Below are 19,013 nucleotides of genomic sequence, written 5' to 3'. Positions count from 1 at the left end.
CATGCCCCTCCTTCACTGTATGTCCCCCAGCCTGCCCCCATTCACACCTCTAGAGTCCTGTGCTGTACTTCCCACGTCAGCCTCCAGCCACCCGCTGGAGGCTGCGAGCTGCTTGAAGTGACATCACGGGCCGCAATTGGCCCCCGGGCCGGACTTTTGACATGCCTGATTTAATGTATTTTAATTAAAATGAATGTAGAAAACATCCGGTTCCATCCAGGATTTCTCCTGATCTGCTGTGACAGCGCCTCTGAGTGCGGCAGGGTTTCTGGTGCTGGGATTTCTAGGCCTGAATCGGGCCCTATGTCCTGCAGTGACAGCAGATAACTGAATGTGTGCTGCGGATTTCTATGGATATATTACACTTGGATACGGTTCGTTTTATCGAATGACATTAGGTCGAATGTCATTTGGTCGACCCCACTAGGTCGAATGTGTAAAAAGGTCGACATGGGTTTATGTCGAACTTCCGACTATGTCGACTGCCATTAGGTCGACTGGGGTTAGGTCGAATTGCTCTTTTTGGGTTTTTTTTGGCCGAAATGTCAACAGTGTCGACATGGACACTGTTGACATAGTGAATCGGACCCTCGCTTCGCTCGCCACAGCTTTAATAACCTCCTCCACGCCCTAGTGGATGGTAGGGCATGAACCACCGCCTGTCGGCACATGTCGGCACCAAAAAAAACCCAAAAAGAGCAATTCGACCTAACCCCAGTCGACCTAATGGCAGTCGACATAGTCGGAAGTTCGACATAAACCCATGTCGACCTTTTTACACATTCGACCTAGTGGGGTCGACCAAATGACATTCGACCTAATGTCATTCGATAAAACGACCATATCCCATTACACTTACGCTGCTAGCAAATGAGCCCCACTCTGAGTGACCTGGTGCACAGTGCAGGGCAGTAACATGGAGCGGCAGTCAGTACTAATCCCTGGTAATGGAGTGACAGCATGTATCCTATACTGTCCTGATGCACAGTATGTACACAGCACGGTTATTTTATATATTGAAAACAGAACCTATAGTCTGCGACTTAATCACTATATATAATGGCCTAAATCCTCCTCACCTTTTTGAGGTAAAGTACCGCCAATGACCACTCGAGTCGATGGAACATGCCGTTGCCATTGTTGGTTGCCATCGATGGCAATAGTACTACTGGCCATCAATAGTGTTAAACTATGCTATGGATGTCCATCGATGCTTTTACATAACGATGGTCATCCATTTTTTTTGACTGATTGGTCTGTGGGCCAATCAAAGCACAGGGACTGGGCTTCATGGGTGTCAGGGGCAGAGCTATGCTCTCTGTCCCGGCATAAAAAAAAAAAAAAGCAAAATATCGGTTTTGCTGTGCCATCGATGGAAGGAAACCATTTGTGGTACTTGTGTAGTTTCACGGCACCAGTAAATCTCATGTGATATGCATGCGATTTGATGTCCGATGCGCTTTATTACCTGTTCATACCCCCACTATCCACTACGGCATGGAGCTGATGTTATATAGTGTGGCGAGCCTGAAGCGTGTCGAGCGGACACGGATTACTTGACATGTATTCACTGAGCCCGAAGCGTGGCGAGGGGCCGTGGAATACATGTCAAGTAATCCGTGTCCGCTCGCCACACTTCGGAGTCGGTGGCTCGCTACGCTCGCCACACTAAATAAAGTCAACTCCATGCCGTAGTGGATAGTGGGGGTATGAACAGGTAATAAATCACATCGCACATCAAATCGCATGTGATATCGCATGCGATTTACTGGCGACGTGAAACTACACAAGTACCCCATTTGCATACCTCCCAACTGTCCCGCATATCGTGGAAACGTCCCGGTTTTTGGTGATGTTCCGTGCCAGGCCCAGGGCTGTCTGTGTCCTGCAGTGGGGGGGCAGTTGGGTGTCCCCTCTGTCATTTGCTGAGCATGCGCACAGCGTCTATTCCTGCAGCCAGAGGGGCTGGGGGCATGGCCTCGTGAAATGCCACACCCCCTGTTAGGTCACGCCCCCTAATTTAAGGCGCACATGTCCCACTTCCCGTGACTGTTAGTTGTGAGGTATACATTTCGTTCTCCCCCATCGATGGCAAAAGTATTAGACATCGGCCATAAACCATTAATGATTTTGGCTTCTCGATGACCATCTTTATTTCAAACTTCCAGGCTATGGACAGAGGGAGCTGTGAAGAGAGAGATTGGAGGTAGAAGCAGATAGGAACTAAACTGTGAAAACATGGGCCAACATCGGCGGCCACTGGGACCCTGCAGGGTTCCAGCATCAGCTAACAGGGAGGGAGGGACGGCTAGGGGAGCGGGGGCCATGCTGCATTGAGCATCATGGCCCTCGTTCTGAGATAATAGAAATAGATTGTGCTGCACAGTCTATTTCTACATTCGATTCCAATGCCATGGGGCCATACTAGAGATGGTCATCGACGATTTGAAATCATTGATGGTTTATGGCCGGTGCGGAATACTTTTGCCATCGATGTAAGAGAGCCAGATGGTTTCCCTACATCGATGGCACAGGAGAACCGATTATTTCCCACCAAGGTGTCGGAACACGTAGCATAGCCCTGCCCCGACGATCTGATCAGCCCACAGACCATTCAGTCAAAGACAATGGAAGACCATTGATAGCTAAAACTAACAACGGTTATCCATCACATAGTTTATGACCATCGATGGCTGGATGCCATCCCTAGGCCAAGCATAGTGATCAAATCCGGATAGGATGCTGCATAGCATGGTACGAATTGCACCGTGTGTCCACAGCTTCAGCCATCATTTTTACTGGCATGTAACTAATCTCTTATATATTTGGCTACATGGGTCAATCATCCGGACACTGTGTCCGTAACGCTGGGCGGGGTCACACACCCCCTCCCAGCTGACACATGTAGCCAAATAGCCATACAGCACGACGTCATGGAAAGAAGTGCGTCAGACCAATTAGCCAACGGGAGCAGGCCGGGGGGGGCGTGTCTGGCACGGGGGCTGGGCAGGCGCGGGCAGCGCACACTCCGGCAGCGCCTACTCCAGGCGGGCAGGGTGCCATATGCCCCCCGGCACGCTTACCCAGTCCCTGTCTGCGGCCCGCACTGGACCTCCTGCGCTGGCCGCGGCTTCCAGAAGCAGAACACGGCCGCGGCTATAGGAAAATGGCCGCCGGCCCCCTGCACTAAGGACATTTACTCAGTGCAGGAGGCCGGCGGCCATTTTCCTGTAGCCGCGTCCGTGTTCTGGAAGCCGCGGCCAGCGCAGGAGGGCTGGAGGAGGTCCAGCGCGGGCCGCAGACAGGGACTGGGTAAGCGTTCTCCCCCCCCTCCCCCCCAGCAATATCTAGCACTGTGGGGGCATATCTCCCCCCCTCCCCCCAGCAATATCTGCCACTGTGGGAGCATATCTGGCACTCCACGCTCCCCCCAGCAATATCTATCACTGTGGGGGCATATCTCCCCCCCTCCCCCCAGCAATATCTGCCACTGTGGGGGCATATCTGGCACTGTGGGGGCATATCTGGCACTGTGGGGGCATATGTGTCTGGCACTGTGGGGGCATATGTGTCTCTGGCACTGTGGGGGAATATCTGGCACTGTGGGGGAATATGTGTCTGCCACTGTGGGGGCATATCTGGCACTGTGGGGGCATATGTGTCTGGCACTGTGGGGGCATATGTGTCTCTGGCACTGTGGGGGAATATCTGGCACTGTGGGGGAATATGTGTCTGCCACTGTGGGGGCATATCTGGCACTGTGGGGGCATATGTGTCTGGCACTGTGGGGGCATATGTGTCTCTGGCACTGTGGGGGCATATGTGTTTCTGGCACTGTGGGGGCATATGTGTCTCTGGCACTATGGGGGCATATCTGGCACTGTGGAGGCATATGTGTATCTGGCACTGTGGCGGAATATCTGCCACTGTGGGGGCATATCTGCCACTGTGGGGCCATATGTGTATTTGGCTCTGTGACGGAATATCTGGCACTGTGGGGGCATATCTGGCACTGTGGACATCACATTGTGCGGTGTAATGGGCATCATGGTATGGGGCGTAATGGGCATTACGGTGTGGGCAGCATTGGGTAATTGCCATCACAGTATGGTGTGTAATGGGCATCAAGGTGTGCGGCATAATGTGTCATTAGCATCACAGTGTGCTCTCATTTTAATGGGGCGTAGCCCCCTACGACGGTGTGAAGAGCGCCCGTAGGGCGCGATGAATCACCTAGTGTGTTATAGTTATCATAGTACATGTGAATGTATGATACCTGTGTTATCTGCATCATCTCAGTGTGGTTGCACATTACAGTATATCCAATGTGACATTATTTGCACATTTCATACCTGTTAATTATAATGTATTTAATCATTGCTTTACCATATACACATTTATTACTATTTTTTGCGTCCTCTTTCACAAAATAAAAATCTTGACATTTGTTAGTGGGAGACGCCATCTAGTGGCTATTTAATAAAAATACTGGTAGTGCACACTAACATTCAGGGTTAATCAAAGCACCAATAATAATCTGAAAGTACCGGTATACTTATATTTTTATTTACCGTGAATGACAGAGATGCCTATTCTGTGCCCATGCTGGTTCGGCATTTCAGTGCTTTAGGACTCTAAATTTCACATTTCCTTAAATCTAAAAATCACTTAGAGTATAAGAATATTAATACTAATTTGAAACAATACAGAGCAATTTAAGGTTTTTTTTTATTAAAATAGAAAAAACATGAAAAGTAAGTAAGTACAGTAAGAAACATTTCATTTTGCAGTAGGGTCACCAACAATTACACTAAAACATATAATTGTACAGAATAAATAACATTTCTAATGTTTACTTGCAAACACTTCTGGTGTTAAACCCAATTATCAGGTATTGAGCTTTGCAGTCCATGTGTGATGATATCAGTCAGTAAGTACCCAGCACAGGTAAACAGCATTGCAGCAAGTCCATGTCCAGAGCTGCACCTTACTGTAAGTCCCAGGTATTAATCTACCTCCTCAATGGTGGGCCCTGAGCTGTTACCTTGTCTGGCCTGTGCACCACAGCTGGAGCCGGGCATACCACCACCTGGCATTCCTCCTTGGTACAGCTTGGTTATAATGGGCTGGCACACCTTCTCCAGTTCCTTCTGCTGGTGGGCATACTCCTCTTTGTCAGCAAGTTGGTTGTTCTCCAGCCAGGAAATGGTCTCCTTACACTTCTCAGATATGATCCTCTTCTCCTCCTCACTGATCTTCCCTTTCAGAGCTTCATCTTCCACCGTGGTCTTCATGTTGAAGGCATAAGACTCCAGTGAGTTTTTGGCAGCAATTTTCTCTCTCTGTGCATCATCGTCAGCTTTGTATCTCTCGGCCTCCTGCACCATCTTCTCAATGTCCTCTTTGCTCAGCCGACCTTTGTCATTAGTAATGGTGATCTTATTCTGTTTGCCAGAGCTCTTGTCCACAGCGGACACATTGAGTATGCCATTAGCATCTATGTCAAAGGTCACCTCAATCTGGGGCACACCTCTGGGAGCAGGGGGGATTCCGCTCAGGTCAAATTTACCCAGTAAGTTGTTGTCTTTGGTCATGGCTCGCTCACCCTCATACACCTGAATGAGGACACCCGGCTGGTTGTCAGAGTAGGTAGTAAAAATCTGAGTCTGCTTGGTAGGGATGGTTGTGTTACGTTTGATGAGGACAGTCATAACCCCTCCGGCTGTCTCCAAGCCCAGGGAGAGAGGAGCCACATCTAACAGGAGCAGGTCCTGCACATTCTCTGACTTGTCTCCCATTAGGATAGCAGCCTGGACAGCTGCACCATAGGCCACAGCTTCATCTGGATTAATGCTCTTGTTCAGTTCTCGCCCATTGAAGAAGTCCTGCAGCAGCTTTTGCACCTTGGGGATGCGCGTGGAACCACCCACTAGGACAATCTCATTGATTTGTGATTTGTCTAGCTTGGCGTCTCTCAGGGCCTTCTCAACAGGCTCCAGTGTACCACGGAAGAGGTCAGAGCAGAGTTCCTCAAAGCGGGCTCTGGTGATGGAGGTGTAGAAATCAATGCCCTCATATAGGGAGTCAATCTCAATGCTTGCCTGGGTGCTAGAGGACAGGGTACGCTTAGCTCTCTCGCAGGCTGTCCTCAGCCTCCTCAGGGCCCTTTTATTTTGGCTCATGTCCTTTTTATGCTTGCGTTTGAATTCATCCACAAAGTGATTAACCATACGGTTATCAAAGTCCTCACCGCCCAGATGAGTGTCACCCGCAGTAGCTTTAACTTCAAAGATTCCATCATCGATGGTGAGGATGGAGACATCGAAGGTGCCCCCTCCCAGGTCAAAGATGAGGACGTTACGCTCCCCACGTGCTCCCTTGTCCAGGCCATATGCAATGGCAGCTGCTGTGGGCTCATTTATGATTCTCAGTACATTGAGTCCAGCAATTACACCAGCATCCTTGGTGGCCTGTCGCTGAGAGTCATTGAAGTAAGCTGGCACGGTGATGACGGCATTGGTAACAGGATGGCCCAGGTACGCCTCAGCGGTCTCCTTCATCTTCAGCAGCACCATAGAGGAGATCTCCTCAGGGGAGAATGTCTTCTCTCCTTTATATTCCACTTTCACCTTGGGCTTTCCCCCATCACTCACCACCTGGAAGGGCCAGTGCTTCATGTCAGACTGCACCACAGCATCAGTGAACTTCCTCCCAATCAGCCGCTTGGCATCAAACACTGTGTTCTGGGGGTTGAGCGCCACCTGGTTCTTGGCAGCATCCCCGATCAGTCTCTCGGTGTCAGTGAAGGCCACATAGCTGGGGGTGGTGCGATTTCCCTGGTCATTAGCAATGATCTCCACCTTGCCATGCTGGAAAATGGCCACACAGGAGTAGGTGGTGCCCAGGTCAATACCAATAGCTGCCCCGTTTGGTGCCATTGTATGCTGCTAGTCAGTATCAGGGGAGTCCGACTTGTGGTGCAGTAGCCGGGCTGGGTGGTTCCTTTGCTGGCTCAGGCAGATGATGTAGCCGGTGATGTTCTGCTTAAGGGTAACAGGTTGTGCTGTAGTAGCTGTAGATCAGGTGGTAGGTGCTGTAACCGGTGATCTGAAGCTCAGTGGTAATGGGCTGCGCTGTAGTAGCTGTAGGTCAGGCAGATGATGTAGCCGGTGATCTGGTGCTCACTGCTCAGTGATATCAGGCTGCGCTGTAGTCAGGCAGGTGCTGTAACCGGTGATCTGTAGTTCAGTGATAATGATACTGCTTTACCCGGGCACACAACCCACATATATACAGCACAGGCGCTGGGACGTCACCACCCTCACAGCCAATAACAGCACGGTCCACACTATGCTCTTTGCGTCGCTCAGCAACTGTCCCGAACATTCCCGAGTGTTCTCCGTTGAACAGCCAATCACCGCGCAGCATTAGTTCAGAACATTCGCGAGGATTCCAGCGTGCTAGAATTTCAGACCAATCAGCGGCGGCGGCTGTCATCGGTCTGAGGGAAGTTTCCCGATGTTTCTCCACGGACGCCTTATGTCATAGTGATGTAACCAATCAGCGCGGGAGGAGGGGGCGTGGCGTGTGACATCTTCTCTGGAACATTGCAGGAAAAGGAAGCGCTTAGGGTGCCACAGGCCACGCCCCCTCCTGATGTCGGATTATGAGATCTAGTTGTCCGGAGAAACATCGCGAATGTTCTGTCAGAGCCGAGCGAGGCGAGGGAGCTGTCGGGCAATCACTGAGCTGGGTTAGTGGCGGCAGAGCAGTTTCGGGGGTTGCAGCATGTTCGATGAGCTTATTAATGGCATATAACTCTCTCTCCTTTTGCGGCAGGCTGTCGATGCTGAACGAGGGTCCTAACTATATGTTAGCATTGAGCTATCGATGTTGTTTAATGCCAGGTGTAGCTCTAGTCAGTGTTAACATCGACTGTTCTTCCATCGATTGTTGATAATATCAAGCGCATGGACAGAAACAATCGGTTGAGTAATCGATGTCTTCACCACGGTGCATAGTACTGGGCAAAATGGAGCTATCGGTGTTATACCATCGGTGGCTGGGAGACAATGCTGAACGACCATGACAGCCCATCACTGGCTGCTAGAATGATGGGGTTTAATCAGATCTGATTTCTATTGTGTGAATTTATGTGTACGGCTGTGCAAGCCAGAATAGCGATTGAAATAGGGGTATATTTACTAACATGGGAGTTCTATTTCAGATTGGATGTTGCTATGGGCAACTAATCAGATTATACTTCTTTATTTAGCACCTTCTAGAAGATAATAGAGAGAATCTGATTGGTCATCCATAGAAACATCCTATCTGAACTAGAACTCCCATCTTAGTAAATTTTCCCCATCCCTGTTTTACATATGCATCCATTTACAGCCCAGGGGGAAACTTCCACATGTTTTCATGGTCGGCTACCATCAAAAGATGTGCGTGCACACATATCAAAAGTGACTATCAGATATGCGTGCACATTCAGGAGGAAATGGGCAGACAGCAGACATCGGGTGATGTCAGCTGCCCGGCGCCCACATCACCGGGCGGTTTCCATGGGAACGTCCAGAGGTTTCATAGGAACGCCCATGAAACGCTTGGTGTTCCCATGGAGGTGTACGCCAGCCTGCCGACCCCCACTTATTGTCCGCAATGTTGGGTGTGTGCACCTGGTGAACAATCTGTCGTGGACGCACACACCCAGCACATGTGCATATGAAACACATGGAGCTCACATGCAAATTCGTATACAAGCGACCGGGCCTGAATAAGGTCCTTAGTCCAGAGTTACTGTCTGAGCCATCAGGAGACACCAGGCTATCTCACGGAGACTCTCAGGACAGTTTGATAGAGGTGATGAGGAAAAGGGTACCAGGTCTCTGGTAGGGATGGCCATCGGTGCAGCCGCCATCGAAGGTTTGTTATCAATGGCCATCCCTGGTCTCTGGGTCGACAATGTCTGGTCTGACAGTGACTAGATGGACAACTCCATGGGCATGGTCCACACTCAAAACGTCGATACATGTTTTTTAGACCGAATTGGTGCATAATTTACTATCGAAGTGGGAATAAAGTGAGAATATAACAGTGTGCTAAATGCAGCAAGGCCCCGCAGCTGAAGTAAGGGGGGGGGGGGGGGGGGGGGGGGACAGTACACTTATATGGTGTCCATGTTGACATAGACACCAAAAACTGAATAACTTTCAATGTCGATCTATGGTATGTCGACCATTTTTAGCTGTCAACCTAGTCAGCAGTGGGGTCGGACGGGGGTCAGCGCTAACCAAACATAGGTAGACCCTGGCCGGGGTGAAGCAGAGTGCAGGGATGGGCAGTAAATAAATAGGCCTCATAGTTAGCTGGCAAGGAGGCGGGTCCAGCCAATAGAGAAGGTGTTGCCAGTCCAAGGAGGACGGGTACTTATGTATTATCTGGGCTCCCATGTTAAATGCACCCCATTTTTTCATACCCCTACTATCCAACTACGCATGGAGTTGATTTTATATAGTCTGGTGAGCGCAGCGAGCCACCGTGCCCGAAGCGTGGCGAGCGGACGCGGTCTCATAAGAAAAACGGGAGCCCAGATATTACATAAGTACCGGAGGACATACTGTAGTACATAAAGAAAAGCTATACATTGCAAATCAGGAAAATGACACAACTATGATTTATAATGTAGTATACTGGAAAGGCAGGTTTATAGATACTGAAAAGTTTTAAAAGCCATTTGATCCTTATCAGTGAATGGGGGAGTTCTGGTCCAAACCAGCTGTTCCAATTTTTTTGGACATGCAGGGTGATAGACAGGAAGTCTTAGGACAAAGGACAGGGAGTTGGAGAGTGTCCCAGAGAGTGCCCATGCTGGGGCCATGGCCAAATAGGCGAAATTATGGAGCAGTGTGTGAGCAGTATGCCAAGATCATTGATAGGAACTAGGTGAATCCCCACCTTTAGGAGTACACTAGCAGCAGGTGTCTATGAGATATCCAGGTTAGATAGATTGCAGAGAGCCCCCAGTGAATAGGGGGAGAACGCACCAAAAATAAAATAATCCTAGTTTGACGCTGCCTCACTACTGGTTCCCAGAATGCACTGGTATGTAAAATAGTGATGTCCCATCATTGTTTATGCTACAAGTCAAAGGAAATGCTGAACTGATGTAAGCTGATATAATCTAAACGAAGGTTGTGCTGGAGGGAGAAGGACAATGACTTAAATGTTATTTTCGTGATAACCCTGTCCGAAATGTAAATAAACTGCTTGATGTTTGTGATGAGATGGCCTGGTGTACAATTCTTACTTCACTGCCATTCCCAGCACTGGCTGGGTATCACATTTATATCTACCATGGTTAGGGTGGCAGACGTTCTTTTACAATGCCCTAGCATAACAAGCTTTATCTTACGCATTCCTCTCAATGTCCGAAGGTGAGGAAAGACAGCTTTCTTGTGTCACTTGCTGCAGATATGCGGAGGTAGGAGCCAACTAGCAACTAAATGGTCAGGTTCCAACTTCCACTAAGAATAATAGCACCCTATACATGGTGCAGTAGATGCATCTGGTCGCATGGTGCAGGTATTTGTACAATTCTGGCCTTGGACTGGATTTCACCATCTGGAATCTGGGTACCTTTTGGAAGAAGAGAACTTTAAAGGAAAGCCACTGGTCGGTATATGGCAAGACTGCAGTGGAACATGCAAAGGAGAGCCAAGGAACATAGTCATGGGCTACAATTGGGGATCTGGCCTCATGAGTTGTAATGGACGACTTGTAATAACCAAGCAGTGGTATCTGGGACAGATCTCCTTATGTAGGCCAGAGCCCAGTGATGTCATCCAGGTAAAGTATAAAAACCGGGGTGTGTGCATGATATTAGCCAGTGACATTATGAGTAAAGCCTCCAGGCAATGGTGGCAAACTGCTATTATGCATACCAAAGGGAAAGCCACCAAAACCAAGAATCCCATGTCATATAGAAACTGCACTGTGGGGAAGAGAAACGAGGAGAACCACACAGGATGACCATCAGGAGTCCGGACAACGTGTCATACTGTGGGGTAGATTTAGTAAGCTCGGTGAAGTGTCTGTTCTTTATCACTGGCCAATCAGCTCCTACCTGTTATTTTTCAAACCAAGCCTGTAACTTCACAGTTAGGAGCTGATTGGCCGGTGATAAAGTACCAGCCACATTATCACTTCACCGAGCTTAATAAATCTGCCCCTCTGGAACTTAACACAAGTCCACTAATTTACCCAAAGTTTTACCCAATACCAAAAAGAAGAAGTTTAATACAAGGCAAATATATGTACTGTACTGTATATCATACATACACATTAAAGTGGTCACTTTAACAGGTACAGCTGTTCGCTGATGCACATCTTAATCTTGGTGGCCCATTTTTATAGGATTGCATATACAATGCAATATGGGCTGGATCTACCCCCCAGGATCGCATTACAATATATGATCCTATTGCTGGGCCGTATGTCCCTGTGATCTGCTTCACTGGTGCCAGGGGGTCTGCACATGTGCAGTTAGCACTGACACAAGCCGGCAGTGAGGTCTGTAAGGCCATATGCTACCACCCATCTCAGAATGGTGGTAGCCCGGGGACCTGCTGTGATGCTGGCCAATATTGATAATGCGGCAGCATTGCATCCCCCATAGAAACCTATGGGTTATGGGGCTGTGGCGGTGTAGGAGGGATCGCAGCAGGGATTGGAAATTCCTGCTGCGGTCCCTCCATGATACACTGGGGGGATACTACATTTCTGGCTGTAAATATGATAGATGAGCCCCTTGGTCTTGTACAGGGCTGGGCAACACCGGCCCTCCAGATGTTGATGAACTACACATCCCAGCATGCCTTGCATCAGTTTCAGCATGGCCACATAGCAAAACAAATGCAAAGCATCCTGGGATGTGTAGTTCACTAACATCTGGAGGGCCGATGTTGCCCAGCCCTGGTCTTGTAGTTGCTCTGGTGACCTGGTTGGAGGATGCACAGAGGAAGGTCAGGAAGTCACTGTGCTAATAAAGGAGGCTGAAGGCTGTGAGGACCTGAAGAAGGTTATGGGCTTAGCCCTGGGGCCCCCCAGTGATGGGTTGTGAGCTGGGGGGAGACTGTATCCATGTGCAACCTCTGCTGTCCATCCTATGAGGCCTTCCTGTCCCTTCCCCCTCAGCACTGTGGCTTCGGCTAAGTCTCTCATCAACCTGAGTAGGGGGCGTTCCTGGGTGGACCCCCAGCGTCTAATGGGTATGCGCATAAAAATGGTGGGCGTGCCCATAGAAATTCTGGGCGGACCCCAGCGAACGCAGGCATTGCCCTGCAAACAGGAAATAGTAGATAAGTATGTTGCGCATACAGCAGCCCAGAAAGTATGTATTCCTATAGGTCCCTCAATAAAACCATCACCATACACCACAAAGAAAAAAAAAGTGGAATACAACTTATCAGGCGCTTGAGTTTTTGAAATCACCAGGATTCCTCCCGTGTAGTGGATCATATAAGTAAAGAAAATAGCATATGATGGTGAAGTACGTTTTTTAGACAGACTTCATTTAATGACATCATAAAATATACAGTGTAAAAACAAATAATAACCAGTTTTATATATGCAGCAAGCACTAAGGGCCTTATTCTAGTTCACTCTTAGAGGTAAATTCCTTCTTAGATGGACAAAACCATGTGCACTGCAGGGGGCAGATGTAACATGTGCATAAAGAATTAGATTTGGGTGAGTTATTTTGTTTCTGTGCAGGGAAAATACTGACTGCTTTATTTTTACACTGCAATATTGATCTCACTTTGAAGAAAAACCCCACCCAAATCTAACTCTCTCTGCACATGTTACATCTGCCCCACCTGCAGTGCACATGGTTTTGTCCATTTGAGAAGGAATTTACCTCTAAGAGTGAACTAGAATAAGGCCCCATGTGTCCAGTGCCTAAATGGATCCTCTAATAAACAGACTGGCAATTACCAGATAGAGAGGAATTGCAAACCAAGCAGTTCCAGATGAGCATAAATCACACTCCACAGCTGGTAGTCCTGCTGGGCTCTCTGAATAAATGTCCTCCGGTTCCACAGTCAGGGCCGTTTCTAGAGGCGGACAAGCCGTGCAGCAGCCTGGGGCGCCGCACGGCTTGTCCGCCTCTGATAAATAGCTGGGGCGCCCAGCAGCTTCTCCAGCGTCGCCGCCTCCCCCCTTCCTATCCCTTGCCGCCCGACGAGATCATCAAGATCACGGGCACGGCGGCCGCGGCGGGACATTGCGACTGCGCACTTGCGTCCTGGCTCCAGCAACAAGCTGGCCACCGGGACTCTGCAGTCTGCGCAGGAATCCCCCACCGATGTGTGCGGCGTGACATAATGACGTCACGCCGCGCTCGATAAACGAGGAGCAGCGCAGCGAGACTTGCTGCATGCCATGCTGCTTATCTGGAGAGAGGAGCAGCCTGACAGCCACCCTGACCCCGGGCTTAAGGTAATTAATTAAAGTGCCCGGAGAGGGGATGGAATTGAGGGGGGGAGGGGGGGTGCGAAGTGTGCCCACTGCCCACCAATGTGTATACATTTATACATCCACTGCCCACCAATGTATATATTTATACATCCACTGCCCACCAATGTATGTATTTTAATATGCCCTCTGCCCACCAATGTATATATTTTAATATGCCCACTGCCCACCAATGTATATATTTTTATATGCCACTATTGTGTATATTTTTATAAATCCACTGCCCACCAATGTGTATATTTTTATATGCCCACTGATGTATATATTTTTATATGCCCACTGCTACTAATGTATATTTAAACACCACTGCCCACCAATGTTTATTAACAATAGGTGGTAACGTATAAATTAATGGTGCAGGCCAGCAATATATATGTTACTGCCTATTTTTAATAAACATTGGTGGGCAGTGGTGTTTAAATAAATATACATTGGTGACAGTGGGCATATAAATATTGGTGGGCAGTGGGCATAAAAATATATACATCAGTGGGCATATAAAAATATACATTGCTGGGCAGTGGGCATATACAAATATATACATTGCTGGGCAGTGGGCATATAAAAATATATACATTGGTGGGCATCGAACATTGGTGGGCTCATCACATTGTGCAGCATAATGTGTAATTGTCATCACAGTGTGCGGCGTAATGTGTAATTGGCATCACAGTGTGCGGCGTAATGTGTAATTGTCATCACAGTGTGCGGCGTAATGTGTAATTGTCATCACAGTGTGCGACATAATGTGTAATTGTCATCACGGTGTGCGACAATGTGTAATTGTCATCACGGTGTGCGGCGAAGCCCAGCCTGGTCATGAACGGCAGCATTGCCCACAACAAACATGGCCGCCGCATATATGCATATATTAAATGCACATATGCGGCGGCCATATTGGTTTTGGGCAATGCTGCACTGTCTGAGGAGTGGACGCAGGATGCCGACGGAAGCGCGGCTGTGAGTATAGGCACTATGGCATGTGGTATAATATAATATAATTTTTGGTGCGTGCCTTCAGCGTAACATGTAATGGGCATCACGGTGTGTGCCATAATGTATAATGGGCATCAGTGTGTAACGTGTATGTGGTATTACCGTGTGCGAAATCAAGAAAAGATTGAAGCAAATGTAAAAAATAAGGCGGGTCAATGGGTGAGCTGTGGGTGTGGGTGAGCTACTAGCCATGACCCCACAGCGGCAAAAATGGGGCGTGACCTCGTTGAAATAGGCCACGCCCCCATGCCACTAGGTTACGCCCCCTAAAAATGTTGGTGCGCCTGCGCCGCGCAATTGGTACCCTCGGCCCCCCTAGGGCTGCTTCAAATTATTTCCCGGGCTGCTTTTAATTCCCAATCCGCCCCTGCGTACTAGGTCACTGTGTGGGCCTTTATATTTTTATGTCACTGTGTGGCCTTCAGCCCGCCAACTAAAGTGCAGGAGTACAATGACAATTCCTGCGGTAACCAATGTCTGGACATGCAGGTTGCAAAGGTGAGATGTAAGGTAATTGTTGTCCTGCTAGACTATTTCGTTGCGCGAGCGCAATTTCTTCTATGTCGTGTTGACTTTTTTTGGGGGGGGGGGGGGCGCATTTTTATTCCTTTGCCCTGGGAGCTAAATTGTCTAGAAACGGCCCTGTCCACAGTCTCCTTTCAGCTAAAGCACGGTTGCCTACCAGGAGGGTCCCGGAAATCGGGTCCCCCTCCTGGCCCCAGGGCAACCCTCCCGCATTGCTGTCCACCTCCCGCAAACCGCTGCTCAGCGGGGGGGGTCCACGGGTTAAATGACGCGATCGCGGCATTTTAGCCCCCCGCCCCCGTGCAATGCCTGAAACACTGGCATTGCACGGCGGGGGCGGGGCTAAAATGTTGTAATAGCTCTAGACAAGCCCTTAATAGAGCATTGTCTCTTTGGCTCTGCCCCCAAACCGCCCCTTTTCCTCCCATAGATGGCCCCGCCCCCTACTTCACAGAGCTGGCTGCCCTCTCCAGGAGAGGGCAGCCTAAGAGTCGGCAACTATGAGCTAAAGTAAAGTTCACCAACACGTTACCCTGCCTACTCAGGGCTTCCTTACGGAGAAACATGTTTTGAGGCAGTGAGTACAGTGCGAAGGAGCGTTCCTTCAGACACAGGGGAGGGGATAAGAAAGGGGCTAGATTCAGGCAGAGCTATAATGGTCCTTGTGGACATGCCCCATCATGCAATGGCAGTATTTCAGACAATGCACAGAAGGGGGGCTACAGTGATGCAACATGCGTCATTTGGTCCCACGGACCCCCACCGATGAGGGGGGGGGGGGGGTCGAGGGAGAAGACCAGCATTCTGGGAGGCATGCCCCAATTTCCAGTGGACCGGGGGGGACATGATTTCTGAGATCCTCATGACAAACCTCGGATACCACCTGCCCCTTGCCCATATCCCAGGGTTGGTACAGCACATTGGACCATAGCCTGAATGCACCGGCAGCACTGAACAACTATAATAGCAGTGTCAGAAAGATGGAGGTGACTCCGAAGCAGGGACAATATCCTTTTTTTTTTTTTCAAAATAGTTTTTATTGCACAGGATAAATACAACAGTATTAAATGTCATTTAACATCAGGACATCTACTCAAACATCTACTCAAACACAGTGCAAATTATCTCCTTTGACCATTTGGCCATTAGTGTTCAGGTGTAGCCTGACCTGAACAGACTCACTATATTCTTAGAATTAGTGACCTGCAGCTTTTCTGAACAGTAAAAAAATAAAAACAGACATTGAACAACATCATCAAACAGGTAATTTCAACTTTAGATTTCGATTTTGTACTGTATGAACATGGCTAGGAATAACAGAGCCACAGGCAAAATTTTTAAAACTATGTGTGCAAACGCTAGAAGCCTAGGAGACAAAATTCCTGATCTAATCGCAATAATGACAAGGGATGACCTAGACATTGTGGCTATCACAGAGACATGGTGGAATGAGAACCATGGCTGGGACGTAGCTATACCAGGATACAATTTATTTAGGAAGGACAGAATGGGAAGAATCGGAGGAGGGGTAGCAATGTATGTAAAGAAAAGCATAAATGCTACTTTAATACAAAACATTGAAGAAAAAACTGAGGCCCTTTGGGTGACCATAGAAATGGGGGAGAAGGACATTATTCGTACTGGGGTCATCTATAGGCCACCAGGCCAGGGGCAGGATTTGGACAGGAGCCTATTGCTTGATGTCACTAAAATGGCTTTAAAGGGAGAAGTCATAATCATGGGAGACTTTAATCTACCTGATGTGAATTGGGAGGAGTCTTTTGCAAGATCATCTACAAGTGGCAAATTTCTAAATTCCCTACAGGGAGCCTCTCTCAAGCAATTGGTGAGGGAGCCTACTCGCAAAGACTCAATATTAGATTTAATACTCACAAATGGTGACAGGATATCAGACATATATGTGGGTGAGATCAGTGATCATCAAGCAGTATGGTTTAGTATCAAGGCAGGGTCCAACTCCAGTCACACAAAAACTAAGGTGTTGGATTTTAGGAAGGCTGACTTTGCAAAAATGGGGAGATGTTTAAGCGACTCATTAGCAGATTGGACGAACTTGAAAGGAGTGCAGGAGAGGTGGAGAAAATTAAAAAGTGCAATACTAAAGGCAACGGACCTTTGTATCAAAAGGGTTAAGAAAAGTACCAGGAAAAGGAAGCCAGTGTGGTTTACAAAAGAGGTATCACCTAGTGTAAAAGAAAAAAAGATGGCCTTTAGGACATACAAGCAGACTCAAAATAATAATGACAAAGAAGTGTATCTTGCCAGACGCAAAGAGGCTAAGAAAGTGATCAGGCGTGCCAAGGCACAAGCTGAGGAGAAAATGGCTCAGTCGGTAGATAAAGGAAACAAAACTTTTTTTAACCCCTTCCTGACAGAGCTAGTTTTTGCGTTCCTGACAGAGCCATTTTTTTCAAATCTGACATGTCTCACTTAAGTGGGGATAACTTTTTTTTGCTTTTACTTATCCCAGTGATTTTGAGATTGTTTTTTCGTGACACATTGTACTTCAAATTAGTGGTAAATTTGGGTCGATACAGTCTGTGTTTTTTTGTGAAAAATACCAAAATGTCGTGAAAAAATGGAAAATTTAGCGATTTGCAAAATGTTAAATTTTCTGCTTGTGAGACAAATAATCATACCACTCAAAATAGTTAATAACTAACATAGACCATATGTCTACTTTATGTTTCCATCATTATTTCAACTTCCTTTTAATTTTTTTGGACACTAGGAGGCTTACAATATGAATAGCAAATTCTCAAATTTTCAAGAAAATTTCAAACACTGATTTTTTTAGGGACCAGTTCAGTTCTGATATGACTTTGAGGGACTTGTATGTGAGACACCCCCATAAATGATGCCATTTAAAAAACTGCACCCCTCACAGTATTCAAAACAGCATTTTGGAAGTTTGTTAACCCTTTAGGTGTTTCACAGGAATTAAAACAAAGTGTAGGTGAAATTTCAAAATTTCATTTTTTTTGCAGATTTGCAATTTTAATACATTTTTCTAAGGAACACAGTACATTTTACTAGAGAAATGTGACTAAAAATTGATTCCCCCAATTCTTTTGTTTTCAAAAATATCCTATATGTGGCCCTAGTGTGCACGTTGACCAAACCACAGGCTTCATAATAGAAGGAGCACCTACTTGATTTTGGAGCCTCCTTTTTATGAGATTATTTTTTAGGCACCATGTAGGTTTCTAGGCACCATAAGATGCTAAAATTTAGGAACCCCCCCACAAGTTACCCCATTTTGCAAACTACACCCCTCAGGGAATTCATCTAGGGGTATAGTGTACATTTCAAACCCCCAGGGGTTTCACCAATTTTGATACAAGTGGGCAGTGAAAATGAAAAATTACATTTTTTTACACAAAAATGCAGTTCTGGCTCAAAATTTTTCATTTTCAGAAGGTATGAAGGAGAAAAAGCACCCCAAAATCTGTGCCCCAATTTCTCCCGAGTACGGCAATGCCTCACATGTGAACAAAAAATACCAGTTGGGTGCATGGCAGGACTCAGAAGGGAAGGAGTGATTTTTGGATTTTGCAGCACAGATTTTGGTGGAATGAATGGTGGGTGCTATGTTGCACCAATACAGTGGAACCCCCCCCACAAGTCACCCCATTTTGCAAAGTACACCCCTCAGGGAATTCATCTAGGGGTATAGTGTACATTTCAAACCCCCAGGGGTTTCACCAATTTTGATACAAGTGGGCAGTGAAAATGAAAAATTACATTTTTTTACACAAAAATGCAGTTCTGGCTCAAAATTTTTCATTTTCAGAAGGTATGAAGGAGAAAAAGCACCCCAAAATCTGTGCCCCAATTTCTCCCGAGTACGGCAATGCCTCACATGTGACCAAAAAATACCAGTTGGGTGCATGGCAGGACTCAGAAGGGAAGGAGTGATTTTTGGATTTTGC

At 47.5% G+C, this 19,013-nt stretch overlaps 1 protein-coding gene across 1 annotated transcript; it reads right to left on the bottom strand.

Annotated features, from left to right (window-relative positions):
• Positions 1-4,714: 4,714 nt before the first annotated feature.
• LOC146036186 (heat shock 70 kDa protein-like) lies at positions 4,715-7,521 on the bottom strand. Its single transcript, XM_083160040.1, has one exon. The coding sequence runs from the start codon at positions 6,936-6,938 to the stop codon at positions 5,007-5,009; it is 1,932 nt and encodes a 643-aa protein (XP_083016166.1). The 5' UTR covers positions 6,939-7,521; the 3' UTR covers positions 4,715-5,006.
• Positions 7,522-19,013: the final 11,492 nt, after the last annotated feature.

Source organism: Crinia signifera, chromosome 9 (assembly GCF_055691185.1).
Source record: "Crinia signifera chromosome 9, ASM5569118v1, whole genome shotgun sequence".
Lineage (NCBI taxonomy): Eukaryota > Metazoa > Chordata > Amphibia > Anura > Myobatrachidae > Crinia > Crinia signifera.
The sequence above is the reverse complement of the archived record's forward strand: the minus strand, read 5'-3'. Positions and strand labels throughout refer to the sequence as shown.

Bases quoted from the DNA above. Each gene is read 5' to 3' on its own strand.
- LOC146036186 (XM_083160040.1), bottom strand. From the start codon at position 6,938: ATGGCACCAAACGGGGCAGCTATTGGTATTGACCTGGGCACCACCTAC.